The sequence below is a fragment of the Pseudopodoces humilis genome, chromosome 3, assembly GCF_049639895.1.
Source record: "Pseudopodoces humilis isolate 2021_Gansu_Grassland_sample_001 chromosome 3, ASM4963989v1, whole genome shotgun sequence".
In the NCBI taxonomy this organism is placed as follows: Eukaryota; Metazoa; Chordata; class Aves; order Passeriformes; family Paridae; genus Pseudopodoces; species Pseudopodoces humilis.
The window spans coordinates 82890524-82908524 of record NC_142202.1 but is presented as its reverse complement, the minus strand read 5'-3'; the positions used below and the strand labels follow the sequence as shown (position 1 = coordinate 82908524).

General features: G+C 35.9%; 1 protein-coding gene across 2 annotated transcripts in view; it reads right to left on the bottom strand.

Moving 5' to 3' along the window:
• Positions 1 to 18001, bottom strand: part of IMPG1 (interphotoreceptor matrix proteoglycan 1) — a 55696-nt gene that overhangs the window by 36223 nt on the left and 1472 nt on the right. For both annotated transcript variants that reach the window (XM_014263408.2, XM_088053064.1), the window contains exons 2-6: positions 6843 to 7076; positions 3883 to 4049; positions 3647 to 3675; positions 1188 to 1255; positions 104 to 189 (exon numbers count right to left, since the gene is read on the bottom strand). In XM_014263408.2, coding sequence (XP_014118883.2) covers positions 104 to 189; positions 1188 to 1255; positions 3647 to 3675; positions 3883 to 4049; positions 6843 to 7076 — 584 coding nt within the window. The remainder of the gene's footprint in view (positions 1 to 103; positions 190 to 1187; positions 1256 to 3646; positions 3676 to 3882; positions 4050 to 6842; positions 7077 to 18001) is intronic.

Sequence of the window (18001 nt, the reverse complement as noted above, 5' to 3'; positions counted from 1 at the left end):
AGTTTCTAAGCGCTGTTTGTAAGGTTTCTCCCTGTTTCCTGTCAGCTGAGCTCAAAAGGAAAAGGTGAGTGAAGAAGTGGGTAGGAGCACAGGCTGCCCTCACCTTCACAGGAGCCTTTGTGTCGTTGAAAATTTCGTTGAGCAATGTGCCATTAGGGGCATACGGAGAGAGGGGTGTGCCAGGAGAGCCTGTGAGCAGGGGGGAAAGAAAGAAAAGTCAGGAAAGAACAGTTTGCACATCAAAAGTCTTCTCCTTTGTGTGCTGGTCAGGTGCCAGCTCACTGGAGCAGCTTGAGCACAAGCCTGTGCCAGTGGAAGGTGGCCATGACTTAGGGTGTGGGTAAAGCCACTGCGTTTTATACAAGAGAGAATCTTTCTTCCAGGTCAAACATTGTGGTGTGGGAGTGACTGAAGGCAAAAACAGGACTGTGCATCAATGAAATTGTGTGAGTTAATAATATTTGGTCATTTCCTGTCATACCACATTGTATATCACCAAGTGCCTAAGCTTAATTTTGCCAGTTGAGATCTTTGTCCCTATGACAGCCATTTTTTTTTAGGGCTCAATTTAAAGTAACAAAACATTGTCAGAGTTTTCCACCTGGAGGCAAAATTACCGTGCTGGAAGTCTTTCCTCCTAAGATTCTGTTATATTTCACAAGAAATATAACAATGGATTCTCCTTGAACCAAAATTATCATATTTACAGCTTTTTATCACTGCGTACATTGCTAACATAATTTTAAATAATTGTAATGCATAACAGGGGTGGTAGGCCTAATTGTAATAATCTGATAAATTTATTGTATTGGCATCACTCTGAGTTTCTTGCTTGTCAGTCTTTATTTGCCGTCCTTGCTTATTTTGGTTAACAAAATACAGGAGCTGACATTCTAAATGGTATCTTATAATTGAAGAAAAATTAACACTATATTATCTAAGTTTGAAACTAGGTAAACACATACATTTGAAGGCAAAATTTGAGTGCAACATTTGAATAGCAAATACATTGTAAAGTGATAAAAAAAATTCTTCTCATAGATTATTTTTCTAAAACATTTTCACTCCACTGAACTTGTCATGCTTCTAGAACATTCATTAAATTATAGGTCTCTAAGACCTAAGAATCATTTGCCTTAGCAATTTTATTTAACAGGCAGACACAGAGCAAACAGATTTGATTTTACCTGTAGAAATGGAGGGAATGTCTTCCACCTTTTTGCCTCCTGTTTTCTCTGCTGATATTTCATCTTTCCTATCAATCAAATGAAAATGAATGATTTAATTATCTGCATATTGTACCGGCAATGACAAAAGTGTAAAAAATGAAAAAAATATAGAAATGATCCCTATATTAAGTGTAGTTTAAATGAGAGAAATTACCTCCAATAGAATATTTTGTGACCTGATTAAACAGGCAGTGGAGCAGCATAAGGACTACCAATCCTGTCAGCAATCTGCTCATGAGGTTTTGTGACAGATTTTATCAATGCCACCAGAGGGATGGGATCACAGAGATTAAATCAGTGCACTGAGTCTGATTATTTTTTACTCTTGGAAGTCAGTGAAGGGTTGACCACTGTCTAAAATGGAAGCAAGACTTCTTGTACATCACCTAAATCAGCCTTTGTCTTCTTTGCTATTTCTCATCCTATCAAGGCAGTTCAGTGAGAGCTTTGGGATTCTTCTAATTTTAGAGCCAATGGACATTTCAGTTTCCAGGTGTGTTACATATGGTGGGTGTGGTGTGAGAAAATAGTGGGTGGGCTTATTTTCAGTTGTCAGGCTGCATTAGAGAACCAAAAGGATGCTTCCAAATAGTCATAGTATCAAATCAGATTCCTGAATCCAGATTATTTTGACATGTGGAAATGTTAGTGTTTGCTTCTGGATATAGTATTCATGGTTACTGCCTACTATGGTTCCCAAGGAGGACAGCTAAATCTCAAGTAAGAATATGGTGGGTATGATGTATCACAGGATTTGGTTTGGTTTTGTTGATAATGATTTTCTGGTTTGAGTTTTATAGTCATGTGGTGATGAATGAATTTTTAATAGCTACTGTTAGCTTGCTTGAAAAACAGAAATAGTATCTATCTCTAAGTACATTTTAACATACATAGATGAATTAATGATTCTTTTACTTGGAACAGAAATTATTCTATAGCCTTAAAACCAAATTGTTATTCATTTGTAGCTTTTGGGAAAATTTAGGTTCTTAGATAAGGATCTTCTAAGGGAAATTTTGAGATTTTCTCTCATTAAACTGGAAAGCATAATTCCTCAAATTTTCTACAGTGCAAACAGATGGAGTATTTGTGAAAACTGGTATGAATGAAGGAACTAAGGGCAGTGCAAATGTGCAGTGTGGTTTTAACTGAGACAGCAAAAAGCTTGTAACATAGACAGAAAAGGTGTCTGAGCTGCATTTCTGTACAGGAAGAACCTAGATGTTTAATAACATAAATAAAGAGCATGAATGAATGACAACTGATTTACCACATCCTCTGAATATCTTGCTTGGTGAGAACCAAAGTATTATTTGTAATGTTTTCACAATGTTGACTAGTTATGTGTTGTATCTGTACCTGGAGACTGATTTCTCTACATGACATCTAAAGAAGATAGAAAATATTTTCTAATCCACACAGTAGCAAAGACTAAGTCCAACCATGCATAATCATTGCTGTCTGTATTTCCAGCTAAAATACAAGCTTTTTCATGGAATTTACTTCACCTTCTTGTGTCTAGGGAAAACATTACCGTTCACGAAGAACCTAAGAACTCTGAGATCAGTCACTTCACTTAAGGCCTTGCTGCTTGCACTAGCAGCAGGATGAATGAAAAAGCCTCCCTTTGGACTTCCAGGGGCATTCAGTTAGGCCCTACATTATTAAAAAATGCGTCAGATCTCCCATGTCAGAATGAATTAAGGTACATAAGACGTCTGTGATCATGAGACAGTGTAACCTATGAATGGAAAAGATTATTTGCCTGAAAATCTCTAGAAAATCAGAGAAAACACAAAGGAAAAAAACCCAAGATATCAATCAGAAGCTGTGGACAATGATTTATCTTGCTGCACTATAGTATTAATATACAGAAAACCAGAGTTCAGTTTTAATCCTGCCATTCTCCAACTCCTGAGCATTGCCAGGAGCATATGTTTTCAAAGAGTTTACAGAATAAAGTATTACGTTAATTAACACTGTGATGATGTATAAAAGTACAGGAAAAATCTTAAGTGAAGGCATAGAGTTTTCATATTATTGTTTAATGTAGCCTCTCAACTAAACTTTTATTAAGCTGACTTTCCTTTTGAGAATTATAGCAACTTTTGTCACACTCCCAATCAGCTCTAGCCTAATGCAAAGCCATGTCTGTCAGGGTTTCATGCTCACATTAGTCTGAGCAAACACTCTGTGGTGTCTCAAAATGAACAGGCAACTCAGATATTTGGCCATATCCATTATTTGTGATTGAATTACTGTGTCCTGTGATATATCCAGTATACACACCTCTCACAGCACACACCAAATACGCCACAATGCTATCTGATTATCTGCTCACATCCACACACATCTACACATAGCTCTTCAAAGAAGGCAGTAACACCAAGTGGCAAGGTTCTACTTGTGCTACTTACCTTTCCTGGAAGGTTCTATGTTTTACTCGCTGCAAAAAGATTAAGAAAAACAGCATTTTACTGGTGGGTGTATCCAGCCATTGAGCCTGTTAGCTCTTTTGTTTACTATACTTTTATGTTTTCCTTCTAATACATGCCCCCTCCTTTTCCTGAGTGATACTTTGCCCTTAAATAAGCAGGTGGGGAGGGACTTGGAAGTCTCTCCCAGTTTCTAAACAAATGCCAGTAATCCTTACCCGTTGAATTATTTCTAGGTGCTCTTGGGAATTGCTGAAGTTTTTGCCAATGTCGAATATGCAAAAGGTTTCCTTCTGGCAGGCAGTAACCCAGTTCTGATATTCAGAAGTATCAGGAATCCGATCCAGAAAAATACGAAAGGCTTCCCACACAGCTTCCTGGCAGACTGAGTAAGAAGAAAGGGGCTAGGGATAGATGCTTCGTACCAAATAGTAAACTTGAAAGCCTTTTAACAGTGATTTGGTTACGCACATTCATCACGCAAGGTGAAGGAACACAAACTTCTTCAAAATGTTGTTTAAAAATTCTTTTAGAGAAGGGGATTTTCAAACTTATTAGAAAAGCCATTTTAACCAAAACTTGCTAGTAATTTAAAAGCTGTTGCCTTTAGTGCTTTACTTTGCAAAAATTCATTGCTGTGAGATGGGACATTTATTTTCAGTACTTGATACCTGCTTTGGCTTAGAGTGAGTTCATTATCTGCATTATCTAAAATATCGGTGTCTCTGAAATTAGTGCAGTAAGTATACTCTAAACTTGCTGTAGGGATGTACTCACCTAGCTGTGTTAGGGCCCCTCAATAATACCTCAGGAACGACCTGCCCTCCCAGTAGAGCAGCTGCATGTGGAGCAGATGTGGTCAGGTTATTAAAAAGGAACAGGCTATCTTTTGAAGAGATTTATTTATTATGAGCTAGCAATTAAAGCTACTTTCTATCTCCTTTTTCTTGCAACTCTCTGGTATTTGTTTTTCTGAGCAGTTACTGCTGAATAAAGATATACCATCTGATGATAGGTAATCCAGTTACTAGATAAATCTGACACATGACCAGTTGAGGAGGCATTGTAGTGTGTTCTCCCAGTTTGCCCCACATAAGAGACTGTCCTCATGGTGACCTAAGCTATGATGTGTTACTTCAGAGTTGGTATAAGGTCACAGTAGGCTCAAGTATCCAACAGCAGCTGTCTGAGCTCCTACATCTGAGCTGTTTTGTGTTGTGTGCTCATCCCTGGAAGCATGGAATGCATATATATGTAAAAAAGATTAGAATTGTCTAAATATTCTTAGCAGAAAAAATCTCTAGAGGACTGATAGGATCCACAATTTTTTTTCAGTTACAAATATGTCATGGGAATTGAAGGAGGGGAGGTCACCTCCTAGGCTTTAGACACAGAAAAGAACCTGAAAGTATATATCCAAAACAAAATGAAGGTAAGATTGTCCCACAGGTGGGTACAGACTCTCAGCCTCCAGCATGGCTACCAGAATGCCTTTTCATGAAGGATTGTACTGCGGTTACAGATTCAAGGATGATGCTTGTATCACCACATTTGCAAATGTACCTTTTTTTTTTTTCATTTATCAGTTTCATCAGATAAATTAACATGCTCAGCTGGGAGGGCAGAAGTCTTTGCCAGAAGTTTTGATCTTTCCTTGAAGGAATTTTTTTTTAATGTTTTGATGAAAGACATTGTAATGGGAAATATGCAGTTGTTCAAGGGAGCAGAAACACCTTTTTGTGAATGAGTGTACAAATTATTCAGCTGCAGAGGGTGTTTTGTTGCTTGCTTTTTGGGAAGTACTCCAGTTTCAGTTTAAGAACTGGATGTCACCTGCTTAGAAAATTTTGCAAATGTAGGACACTGCTGGGGAAAAGGAGTATAAGTTTAAACCTTCTTGCACTACAAGACTTATAGAGTCCAATATCCCAGCTGATGTACTGCTCTCCAAAAGGCTGGTAGTACTGTCATATTCATTTTTTTAAACGAAAGGGTCATAGTTACAGTTTTTTGAGTTCAGATACCTGTCTGCTTTAGGATAGCTAGTTTTCAGCCCAATCAGGGAGTTTAGGGATTTTCAGGATTAATTTCTATTTAAGAAATGGTTTTTTGGATCAGCCCCTGTGACACATTTCAGATTTCTGTCTAATGCCCGTTGGATGCTACAATGGATATCAAATATTTTTATATCTATATACAGACAGTGTAGTTCTCCCATGCTGCCTGTAGCTGCTCCATGGCTGCTGGAGTAAAATTTTTGCAGCTCTACATCCTAGAGGGAACTAGTTGGCTCCCTGAAAGAGAGCTGAGGAGCAACCAAGTTACACAGATGAATGTGAATGGATGGTGTCTGATAAAGAGGAAAAATAGATAAGTATAGGTGATTTAGGGAGTAGTTGCCTTAGATACTTGTATCCCAGAAATCTGACTAGGTTTTAGAATTAACTTTGGTCTGTCCATCTGCAGTGCAAATACACACATTTTTCTAATACAAAATAGAACAGCTAGAGGATGAAAGACTGGGAGGGGTAGATGAAGGAAGAGAGAAAATTGGACCAAAAATTGGAATGATAACTCGATAGGCTTTCTGTAGGCAAGGGAAGTAACAAAAGAGCTGGGAAGGGACTGACCTAGTTGAGAAAGTCTTATTTTTAAAATGTCTCCAATATTTCTCCTTCCCTAAGCTTTTTTCATGACTTGCTATTTATTATCTCAGTGTTTATTGTATACCAGCACTGCCATAGACTTAATATAACTACAGATACACCAACACGTTTGTGCAATGACCATTTAATATTTACAATGCTTGTCTTAAATTGGTGCTATTGATTTTAAATAGCAATGATGGTACCTGCTCTTTTGAGAAAGGTGGGACTTCTTTCAACACTAATACAAGCACAATTTGTTTTTCATGTTCAGCCATGCTAGAACACCCTGTAATTACTCTGAGTTAATTAGCCCTTTCAGAGCACTGTTTTATTTTTCTTCTGGTAACTGTCTATCTTGAACCCTGCTGGTGCACATGTAACATTTGACTATCTGTGTAAAAATAAATCATAAAGTCAATAGTACATACACTGCTCAAAGGTGAAGAACAAGATTCTGGAAAATTACTGTGTTTCCTCACTTAAAGGAAAGACTTTGAAGGAGGAAGTATATACTACAATAATCATCTTACCTCTTAATCTGTAGTAAGCTTGGTGGCTGGCTAGAATCTGCTTCACTGATTCTTGTGGACAAACTTTCACACCAGTGGAGAAAAAGGATGACCTCTTTGTTCGGTGTTTTGCCATGTCAAATATCCGCCTTATGGTCGATATCCTGGACCTCTTTGTTGTTCTTTCTGTTTTGTCTGACCCCGAGGTGACTGCAAGATGTTTGGCATCAGCACGGTTTATTTTATTAGGAATTTCTGTAAAAGAAAGAAAAAAACAAGGAAGTGCATAAACATACCTTGCCTAGGCAGTAGGTATCCAATACAAATTTGTGTCTTGAAAATGGACATGAGCTTGAGAATTTTTTTTGTTACATTATAGCGGAGTCACTGCACTGATTGAATTATTGTGCTGAGAAGTGGCCTCTGACCACATGGGGGAACTGAGGCTCAAGTGACTTGGTAACTAATTTCCATGTATTTCAACATATGACCCCAGGACACACAACAAAAACAAAAGTTTCAGAAGCTCCAAATCTTGTTTTCAAAAGTGACTTTGGATTAGAGCCACAGAAGACACTAAAGTGCTTGAACTTCGTGCTAGAGCATCTCATTTGTGAGCATATCACCCTGTAGGGAAATTTACAGTACAGTGATAAGTAATGTCTACAGTAGCAGATAAGCAAAATTGGAAATAGTTGTACCTGAAGTCTTTAAAATCTTATCTTTCTTTTGGGCTTCAAGGAACATCTCCCTTCAAATCAGGTCCATAACCTTGAAGCTATCTCAAGAACAAGACCCTGAAACTTCCAAAAGTTGAAGAGGAGTTTTATTACCTTTGGGAAAAGAAAGACCTCTTTCCAGTCTCTCTTTTTCTCTGCAGTCCACTCCTCTATCCTTCCCTCACATAAACTGAAGTATTAACCAGAACAGACTGTGATTGTTTGCAACTGGATGATAGGTGTTGTGAATACTCTGGCATCATATTTCAATAAACCTTTAAATGTTCCTGGCAAAGTGGAACAGCTATAATAGAAAAAACTGAAATCAGTGACTAGGAATTGAAGACTTAGGATTAAATTTTATTTATGAAGCAATTCAGTTATGAAAAATGGAAAAACTTCTAGGCTGTCAAGATAACCTCAAGCGTAGGAACCCCCATCATGAAAATTCAGGACTCATCTGGTTCCACTTCCTAAGTATTTGTGTTGGAGTATTACATGACATAGCAGCTAAATTTAATGTGAGAAAGCTAATGTTAAAAATAGTATATAAACTAGATATAAATGAACTGAAATACAGCTTTTTTGCAATGAGTATCTTTTAGGTTATCTTCCAAAATTTTGTGTACATGTTAATAAAGATGTTAAAGCAAATTTGGAAACACCCCTTTTTGGTTATAATTTGATACAGTGATTACAAGTGAAAAATAAAGAAAAATATAATCAGAATAGAAGACAATTTGAAAGAATTAGAAAACTTTAAGCAAAGGTATGTGTGTTCCTGAATCCTGATGAATCAAATGAACAAATTACTGTGAAAAATGGTTTAAAAGCTTCTAATGGAAAAATAAGGGGAAATAATAGGGTTAAAAAGGAGTAAGTTCAGTAGGAGTAGCACTATCAAGAAAAATAACAGTAAAAATTATCAGTTTTCTAGAGAAAGAATAAATGTCATACTGAATATAACAAACACTAATTATCCTGTTCTTAGGCAAATCAAGAGAAAAATAAAGAAGGTTAAAAATAAATTATCTTGACACTTTGGAATTATGTTAATTAAATGTTTAAAGAAAAGTGGGCAAATAAACGATAAGAGAAACAATTGAAAAACGTACTTTTATAAAAAGAGTAGCATGTGTGATGAAGAATGGGGAATGTTCTACCATGTGTGTCAGTAGACGTATATATTTATGTCTATCTATATATTTCTCAGTTCTTATTAATTTCCAAATGAACATCCATTGTTTACTGTGTAGAAATCATTGCAGTAATGTCTATATTTTGAGGTAAGTGATCCTCTGATATGGAAAAAAAGTTGACTGCTTGATTGTGATAAATATTGTCTGGAAGAAAGGAAGTTATAAAACAAAGGCAGTAGGTGATTGTTATTACTTTTTAATGCATGCCAGAGACAGTGACCTGCAGCCCTATAACTGCCTAATTGTCTCAAGATAATTTAAAATGATGATGCAGTCATATAATGTCTGACATGAAATGAAATGGAAGCAATTTTTACACATTAATGTCAGGTCATGAACCATAAACTGTGTAAAGGGAATTTCCCCTGTCAAAACACGTCATTGGATTCAACAGAATCCACAAGTGGCCAAACCCTGAGTAAGCTGAGACACAGAGTTATTTGAATGTTACAGAGGATGAGAGAAGACTATCCAACGCCATTGAAATCTCAAAAGAGATTCCTGAAATCCTCTAGAAGAGAGAATCAAAAATGCACATGGAAAGCAGCCAGTTGTGAGTCTGTTACCTTTCACAGGGTATATTAACTGTGATAGACCAGCTGCCCCTGCAGCCCGACCAACTGGGGCAGAGGATTTTGTCACTAAGCTCTTTGATAGCTTTTGCATGGAGCAGAGGCCTTTCTTGAAGGATTTGCTGCTTCTCCAGGATTTACCTCTAAGTCTTTAACGTGAATTAAGAATTATACTATTTGTAAAACTGAGAAAGCATATTCTTCTCAAATGATTGTTTTAATGATTTCAAAGTCTCTGTGTTAGAGGTTCTCGTTCTGAGAAGTTAACAGATATTTATTTTTCAAATTTTTTTTCTTTTCATTCTTTCCCCTTCAATTTTTTTTCTTTTTTTTTTTTTTTGGGATCTGCATCTAGAGTATATCTATTGCAGTAGGTTTAATTTAATTTATATCTTGTGATTAGTAAATTTCTCTTACTAGAATAACTTTTATTATCATAATTATTTGAAATCACTTTTTTATTAAAGTAAAATTTGAAGTGGAGAAAGCATTAGCCTTTCCCTGCACATGATTGTCCAGCATGAATTTCCTAATATTTGCTAATTGTGAATGGAAGAAAACTTGCCATCAGGCATAAGCATTTCCTCATAATTCTTCAAATCTGTGTTTTCCCCTGCTTTTGCAGAAATTCTGAACTGAGAAATTTTTACCTAAGCCTCACAGATGTTTTAGCCATATACTTTACTAAAATATTCCTCCATCTATACCTTTTTAGATGCCTTGATTTCAGTGCCCTGGGCTAAAAAGAAATAAAAATAATCAAAAATACACACACTGTTATGAAATTGAATCCACGGCTATTAGTTGATCCCTTTTCTTTTTACTGTGCAAAATAGTAATTGAATAAACTGGAGCGATGCAAATTTTACAGGTATATAATTTGATGATGTAAATAATATAAATAACACTAGGTTGGTTAACTTTTCTTAAAATAAATAACATTTGTAGTTTTTCTAATTATTTTTTTTCTGATAGAACCACATACAATTAAAATATTCAGTGTTTACTGCAAATATACCCTGCCCAATTTGACTTTTTATTATTTAAGCTCTGTTTTTTTCACAGAGGTGACTGTCTCAGTTTTACTTTTAAAAGATGTGTTTAAGTTTTTTACTTTTCTTCTATAGTTCTAGGGCAGAAGGACAGATAACTGTAGAAATCTGATAATGCTTTACTCTACAGCTAATCTCCAAGATGACTTAAACAAAGTTCTAACTCTCCTTTATTCTCACATGAAGGAATCTACACCATGTCCAAATTTTCCAGGTGATGTACTTCCAGAAAATATTGAGGTAGTTTTACCGAGGTTGTCTACAGAACCACTGTCAGCTGTTATTAAATTCTGGAGTTCCTGAGATCTAGTTCTGAACTTAGACAATGATAACAAAATTTTTTCAAAATACCATAAAGCAATTTTCAAAACATGATACAGCAATCTAATTCATATGGGATCTAATCAAAGCATTTTGAAATCCATACCAATCTCTCAAGTGCATAGTACTGCTCTTCAGGTTTGGTTTCAGGCAGATAAATGATATTCATTTCACATATTAAAAATCTGAAATTCTTGAAATTAGGCCAGGTCTCTCCTCTGTGTCTCTTGAGACCTTCATTATCAAATTTATACCCTAACTAAAATAACAAGACAGGAGGAACAGATTTCAAAAGTTCCTATATGTTCTTAATAATATGCATGTCAAAAAAGGAAAAGTACATCATTATTAAAATGGATTCTAGAGAAAAAGAGTTTAAAGTTATTCAGATAATTGGTCAGCTTTTTTTATTATTATTATTTTTAATTTGCTTTTATAAACACAGGAGCAAGAGGGTCTTATATATTTTTGTGCAAATGGAGTGGATGCTTCTCTATTTAGATTTATTAATTTTTCTCTTAATAGTACTAGTTTGGAAGGCCTCAAATTTTGAAGTAGTTGGAGTTGAAAAATTGCATTTTTCAGCAATGTGGACAATCTCTGTGTAGGAACATTTATCTACAGCATTATTTTGCCAGTAAATGTTTATTTTTATTTGACCTGAAAAAATTTAGATGCTGTTGAATATTAAGAGAATAATTAAAAATATGGTAGCTAAAGATTTGACAGCAAAATTCAAGGTGACAAAATCTTTGTAGTCTGAATAATTCATCATTAAATCATCAAAAGGTTTGAAATGTGTGAAAAAGCAGATTAGTCTGAAAAATCAGTGGATCTTCTTAGGATAGAGAGGAATTTGATTAACAAATGAGACATTGCCTGCACAATAAAATAATAATTAAAATACAAGGCTTATGTAAAGGGAAATGTTGAAATACAATGAGAAAAGCTTATCAGGAAGGTTATTTCAGCAAAGATCCATGAATATGTAGAGGTTAAATTTATAGTGGGGCCAACCTATTGTTGATAATTAAGCCAGTAACAAAAACATGGCTGACTAGAAGTTGATCTTGAGTTTTCTTAGTGGGCTGATCAATGTAAGCACCAGATGGAACATAGAAAGTACAAGAAGGTAAAACCTGGGCCCCTCACCTTGAGGCCATCCCCTCCTGTCCTGGCAGCAGTGAGCATCCCACATTCTAATGGCACCTGTCAGTGACAGACAGGGTGCCCATGACATGTCCTCTCCTTATATTCCTTTTGAAATATTTTTTTCCATGGCATGTTTCCTCAGGTCTGTTGCATGGGAAGAGCCTTTGTAGGGTCTTAGTTGAGCAGGGACAGATTAAAATATGGCATGGCTTTATCACCAAATGATACCTACATCCTGTGTGCAGCAATCTCTATCTTCCCATGCAGGTGTGAAAGTGGAGGTTTTATTCTTGCTGATGTTCAGGGCTGCTTTGCCAGTGCTTTGTCAGATACTGTTACTTCGACTGTGTTTGCTTTGCATTTCCATTTCCACATGTGTTTTCACAGCCATAAAGGCTCACAGTTTTGAAAAGTTCAGGGTATGGAATTCCATACTAGAAAAATTAATGCTAATATTTAACCTGCTCAGGTCTTGTCTGAGATCTCAATGCCCTTAAACCCAAGGTTATATGGCTTGCTTGAACTTATCTTCATGTCCAATGTATTATTGAACTGTTTTTAATGCACACAGGGAAAGAACTTTGAAAAGAATTGCTGAGGGTCTCAGCCATGATAATTGTTGCATCCTGGTGGGTCTTGTCTGGGCTGTAACTGGGGTAGCTGAGGCACAGTAGGGAGTTCACTTTGGATCTCACTATGCCTCCATTTCCAAGAAAGAAAAGAGGGCTAAGATATATATATTAAAAGTAAGTAATTTTAATTTCTCATAATAAATATGGACAACGAGTTTGGTAATTCTTGTTTGGTATGTTTGCTTTGTAAATTCTATTCTTAAATGTGACTAAACAGTAACATTGCCTATGGAATGAGGCCTGGATCTTTAATTGTGGCAATTCCGTATGCATAGAGGACAGGTCCAGGCTTCCAGTTTGGAAGATCCTGCAACCAGCTAGTTAAAATTCACTCCTGAACTTCCTGTACAAGAACCCCAAAGATGATGGATACACACTCAGCACTGTAGAACCCTCCTGTACCTACTAATATCTCATATTATGCAAGACTCAGCATCACCTTTACGCATGAGGGAGGTGCCAGGCTCTGCGTGTGCAGTGGAGACTTTATACAAAAGACAAAATATACCTGATCCCTGTATCTCTTGCTTGGATTCAGCATGACAAAACATCACCTCCACATATTCAGAAGCTGTAGTCAAGCTCACTGTGACACAGGAGAGGAGTTGAAGTCTTCTGCTTTTAAGGCAAGTTCTATAATTTTCAACTTTTAAAGGCTATGTTCATTTTAAAAATTAGATCCGTACCAAGGGGTTTCCTTCTCAAGAACCCAGAAAAATGTTCTTAGGGTTCCATAAATCCTGCTTCTTTGTCAGAAATGCAGGATTATGTTTCTTTAAATGCCTGTGAAAGGTGAATAATCACATATGTTCACATAGTGCCCTAGTAAGGTAAGTTTCCCATGAATTTTTGTGATACATTCCCATTGTAATCCTTATGTTAAAAATATGAAATGTTTGTTTATAATGAAACAACCTACACCTCAGAACATATATGGAAATAAATCTGAAGAAGAATGTGATAAATTATTCTGATATTATCAAATTATATATGATATAAACAATGACATTAATAATGTGAAAATTTTAATAAAAACTTGAATTTTTTTTTATTTTGTTTTTTGTTCAAAGCTAGGATATGGCATTAGGTAATTCTTCTTGTTTAGAACCCTTCAAATTAACCTGGATTTACATTTTGGTAGCAAAGATCATGGCTGTCATCAACCAGTATGCTCTTGGATTTCAGTAAGTGTGAAGAATTTAATTTCTGCAACTAGGTAACACTGGGAAGCTAAAGTAGATATCAGAATCCTCCTCTGCTCATACATATCTGTGTGGCTTTCTATGCCAAGTGGAGAAATACAATTGATAACCACCTTCAGGAAGAAACAAAGAATTTGGAGCAGTTTTTATGAAATTTATGCTTGGACCTTGTAACAGGCAAACAGTTTTGTCTCCCTCTCTAAAGCAGATAATTTATTAACTTCTTTGAATTATACAAATTATACAATTCATGGGAAAATAATTGTAGTGAATTATCCACCTATTATAGATAAGACTAGAAAGCATCACATGCAACTGGTAAGATTTTCCTGCTTTCGTGAATATAGTTGTCATGTACTAATGATGAAGCCACATTCACAATAAATTCTGTCTGTACACACCACACATATTGCACACGCTGAAATCTTTGCCTTAACATAAGATTTTGACACATTTTCTTGCAACTGGAAAAAATATTAAGAAGCTCATGTTTTCATAGATGTAATATGTCTCATTAAAGGTAGAAATTTTTACGTTCTCTTTCAGACAGAAAGGTGAAAATTTTTATTCATCAACTGTGCTCACTTCTGCTGCTGGAATTAATAAAAAGTATCAAAGGCTTTCATTGCCAGTTTGTGAATCTTGCAACGGTCTGCTTAAAGTCCAGAACCTGGATGAGAAACAGCACTGAAGAGTGACTGGTTTTAATGTCCATGTATGAAACATGTATCTATTTCTATTTTTTTTTTGCCATCTTAGAAGCATTTGACCTGAAAGGCTGTTCTATTAACTGATATGGATATGATATCAAAGGATGCAAGAAAATGCCTTAAATGTTAGTTCTTGGAAGGATGCATCCAACCTGCAATGATAAAACACTCAGTTGAGCACCTCTGCTCTCGGTTTGCTGATCAGTCATTCTCAGAAGTCAGGTTTATCTGAGAAAGTCAGCGAGACAGCATAAGTCCAAGTTCCAGTGATGCTTTGCCATGTATATCAACATTTCAACAGTTTTGATGGTATGAGTCAAACAGCTTCAGTGCAGAATGGGTTTATTGAGGTAACTGTATTCACATATGATAACAATTAGGATGTCTGCTGTATGAAAAGGTGCCAGAAGCCCCAGTGTCATCTCTTTACTTCAGCTTGTGTAATTGGAACTGGTCAATTTTCCTCACAGTTTGGGGTCACTCATTCTGCAGTACAATCTACAATCTCTGGCTAATTGACTACACCTTGCTTTGACAGAGCATGACTTGCACTTAACCTTACTTAACTTCGTTATGTATCAAGCTGCATAGACCAAGTTTGGTTTGGAGGACACCTAATCCAATTCTTGATCTAAGCATGAAAACTTATTCATCTGGTTTTGAGGGAGAAGAGGAAAGGGAAAAGAACTTGAATAGAAATGTCTTCATTTTGTGCCATCACCATGAAATCACAAAATTAGAGATGAGTGCATTGCTGTTTGATGCCAGAAACTGTTGGGGTTTCTATGATCTGTGCTGAGTCATATATATCAAAGGTATACCTGCAACACAGCCACTAAAACTGGTATTTCAGGTAACAGAGGTACCAAGATTGTCAGTATAAAGTTGGGTAAAGTCTGAGGGAGGTTTTGAAACATTTGAGAGACCAGAAAGAAGATAATCTTGGCTCTGCACTGAAGCAGAACTTTAGAAGCCAGTAGAACCTCAGCAACGCAAAGACAATCATGGTGGCCTAAATACAATTAGTTATGTAGCTGTGAGCCTGGGTCCTACTGGTTTGCAGGTGTCAGGGTACTCCCAGATGATTGTTAATCTTATGTTTTCCAGGCAGGTTACTGTTCTGAAGTCTCTGTCTAGTAACTCGCAGCTGACAGTGACTAAATGTCAGCAGACATGTATGTGAAAGCAGATGGATGTTTCTTTTTAAGAAGTGTGTTATTCAATATCACACATTCTGAAGGGGAAGAAATTGAAATACAGTTGGCCTTACAAAGTACAAACCTCATGGAATTTACAAGATAGTGCACCTAATTCCTGATTAATATGGAGGAATTATATGACAGAGAATGATCAGAAGACTAATTTTAATCCCAAAAGGACTAGGTTGGACAGAGTTAAAAAAAGAAGGAAAACATATTTAAGATATTTCAAGGCATCAAAGTGCAATAGAATGCATGCAGAATTTTCCTTTGGGGAAGAAAAACTGTCTTTTGGAAAGAAAACACCAGCTATGTGATGGGTGTTGGCCATGTCACTGATTAAACCACAAAGACTCCAAAATTAGCTGAGAAATGAACAAGAACAATCTGGATTTCTAGAAGGTTACGACTCCCAGTTATTTTACTGTCGCCTGTAAATTAATGTCCTGTAGAAGGAGAAAACTTTTGATTATTAATATTGATCACCTTGTCCACAGGTGTTTTCTGAGAAAAAGCCCACATATCTTGCTGTTCATTCACATTCACTGATCCCTATGGCACAGATGTGACTATTTCTGGAATTAGTCTTTAGGATTCAGTGACAATGGTCTAGTATTTATATTAAAGTTTGGCTTTTAGCCAGAAAACAGAAAAGATCAAATCCCATATATAGTGCAATGTTACATTTGTTTCAGAAAGGAGAGAAAAAAGGAAAAATATTTTCATAAGTTTATAAGCCCAATCAGGGAAGCCAACTTTAACATGCAAATTCTTATTTTATGGATGAGAGTAGAAGATAATCTTAATGCAAAATCCTTGATATTCTGTGATTTTCCTTTTCCTTTTGCACAAATTTGCTTAAAATTTTTTTAATTTTTTTTTTTATTTGGGGGGGTGACAATTATAGTAATGAAGATCTGAAACATTTCCTGCTGAATTAGAACAGCCTAGCATGAAGGGGTGAGTCAGAATGAATTTAAATGATTTCATAGAGCACACACAAAGCCTTTGTGTCCTAAGGAATGGCTGAGTAAACAGCAGATATTTGCTTGCTGAACAAAAAAATGCCATAAAACAGCCTTGAACGCACTCTGGACCCCCGTTCTCAGTATCAAATGCTAGGATGTACCCAGCATCAAGGAATGGCTTTGGGAGTTCAAAGCCCCTCTGCATTTTGGTATTTAGTCTGGCTGTTCAGTAGTTTACTATCCAGATTTTGTGCACAGATTCTTTTTGCTGTCACAAAGTTTTTATCCCTCTCACTTTCCCTTTCCATGAGATTTTTCCATGAGACAGTTTTTGTCAGGACAGTGGCAAAATTATGGCCAAAGTTAAACACCGTAACTCTTACTTTGCCCTCTACAGTTTCCTGTAGAGAAAACTACAGGAATTTTATAGTCTACTACAAAATTTTGTTTACTGTGGAATTGGAGGTGCTCCTGGAGAGCCTCCAAATGGCTGGGAGGACTCTATGGATCCTTAAATAGGGACAGGGAGGAAGGACCAAAAAATTACCAAAAACCCAAAAATTACTAAGCAAGCTCCATATTAACCCACTTTTTGTTAAATATAAATATTTATATGAGAAAGTAAAGAATTTGAATTTTAGTTTTTCATCAACTGACTAAACCTTTAAATATTTAGAAATTATCTCTAATTTTTTTTGTTTAAGATGGGGCTGTTTTATATCTTAGTCTCTCATTTCCTAGTCCTTCACAGTTTACATGTACTGCAAGTTTGAAAGACCATAAAGGTCTCAAGACATCTATAGGAGCCCTAATGAGTGATTCATGCAAATATTCAGACTAGTGGGAGATCCTATATACTTGAAAAAAAGTATTTTCTGTAAGTATCTCACTCTAATGCTAAGTCATAAAATAACAGCTCTGGAAGCATCTCTGCTCTGCTAAAGAAGTTTCTTAACACAAGCATTAAGTGTTTTGACATCTGTGTGCATATATTTGAAATCAAATAGTTTAAAAATATTATGTATGGCATGACTAAAAGTAAAAAAATGTTATTATTACACATATATGCATACTACATGCACTTTAGAGAACTGGTGGCAAGGAATATTTCCAGTTATTTAGTATGCCTCTCTGTCAAGATAGCCCCCCATCACTTTGCTGGTCTTTTATGGAAAGTATATTTTAACATAAAATTTGCAATTGGTGAAACTGTGTGACATCACTTTTACCACTATTGATTTCTAAGTTGTAATTATAAATCGGGGCTGCAACAAATGCCATCAAGCATATAGCCTGAATTCATTCTGTCTCTTTCCATCACAGACTATGCAATTTACATGCTAAAACAATGCATCTTAATAAAACTCATTTTCTTGTCAGACGTGAAATATCATCATTCTCTCATTTTTTGCCACATTTCCAAAATATCATTAGTGATTATATGAAACAATTTG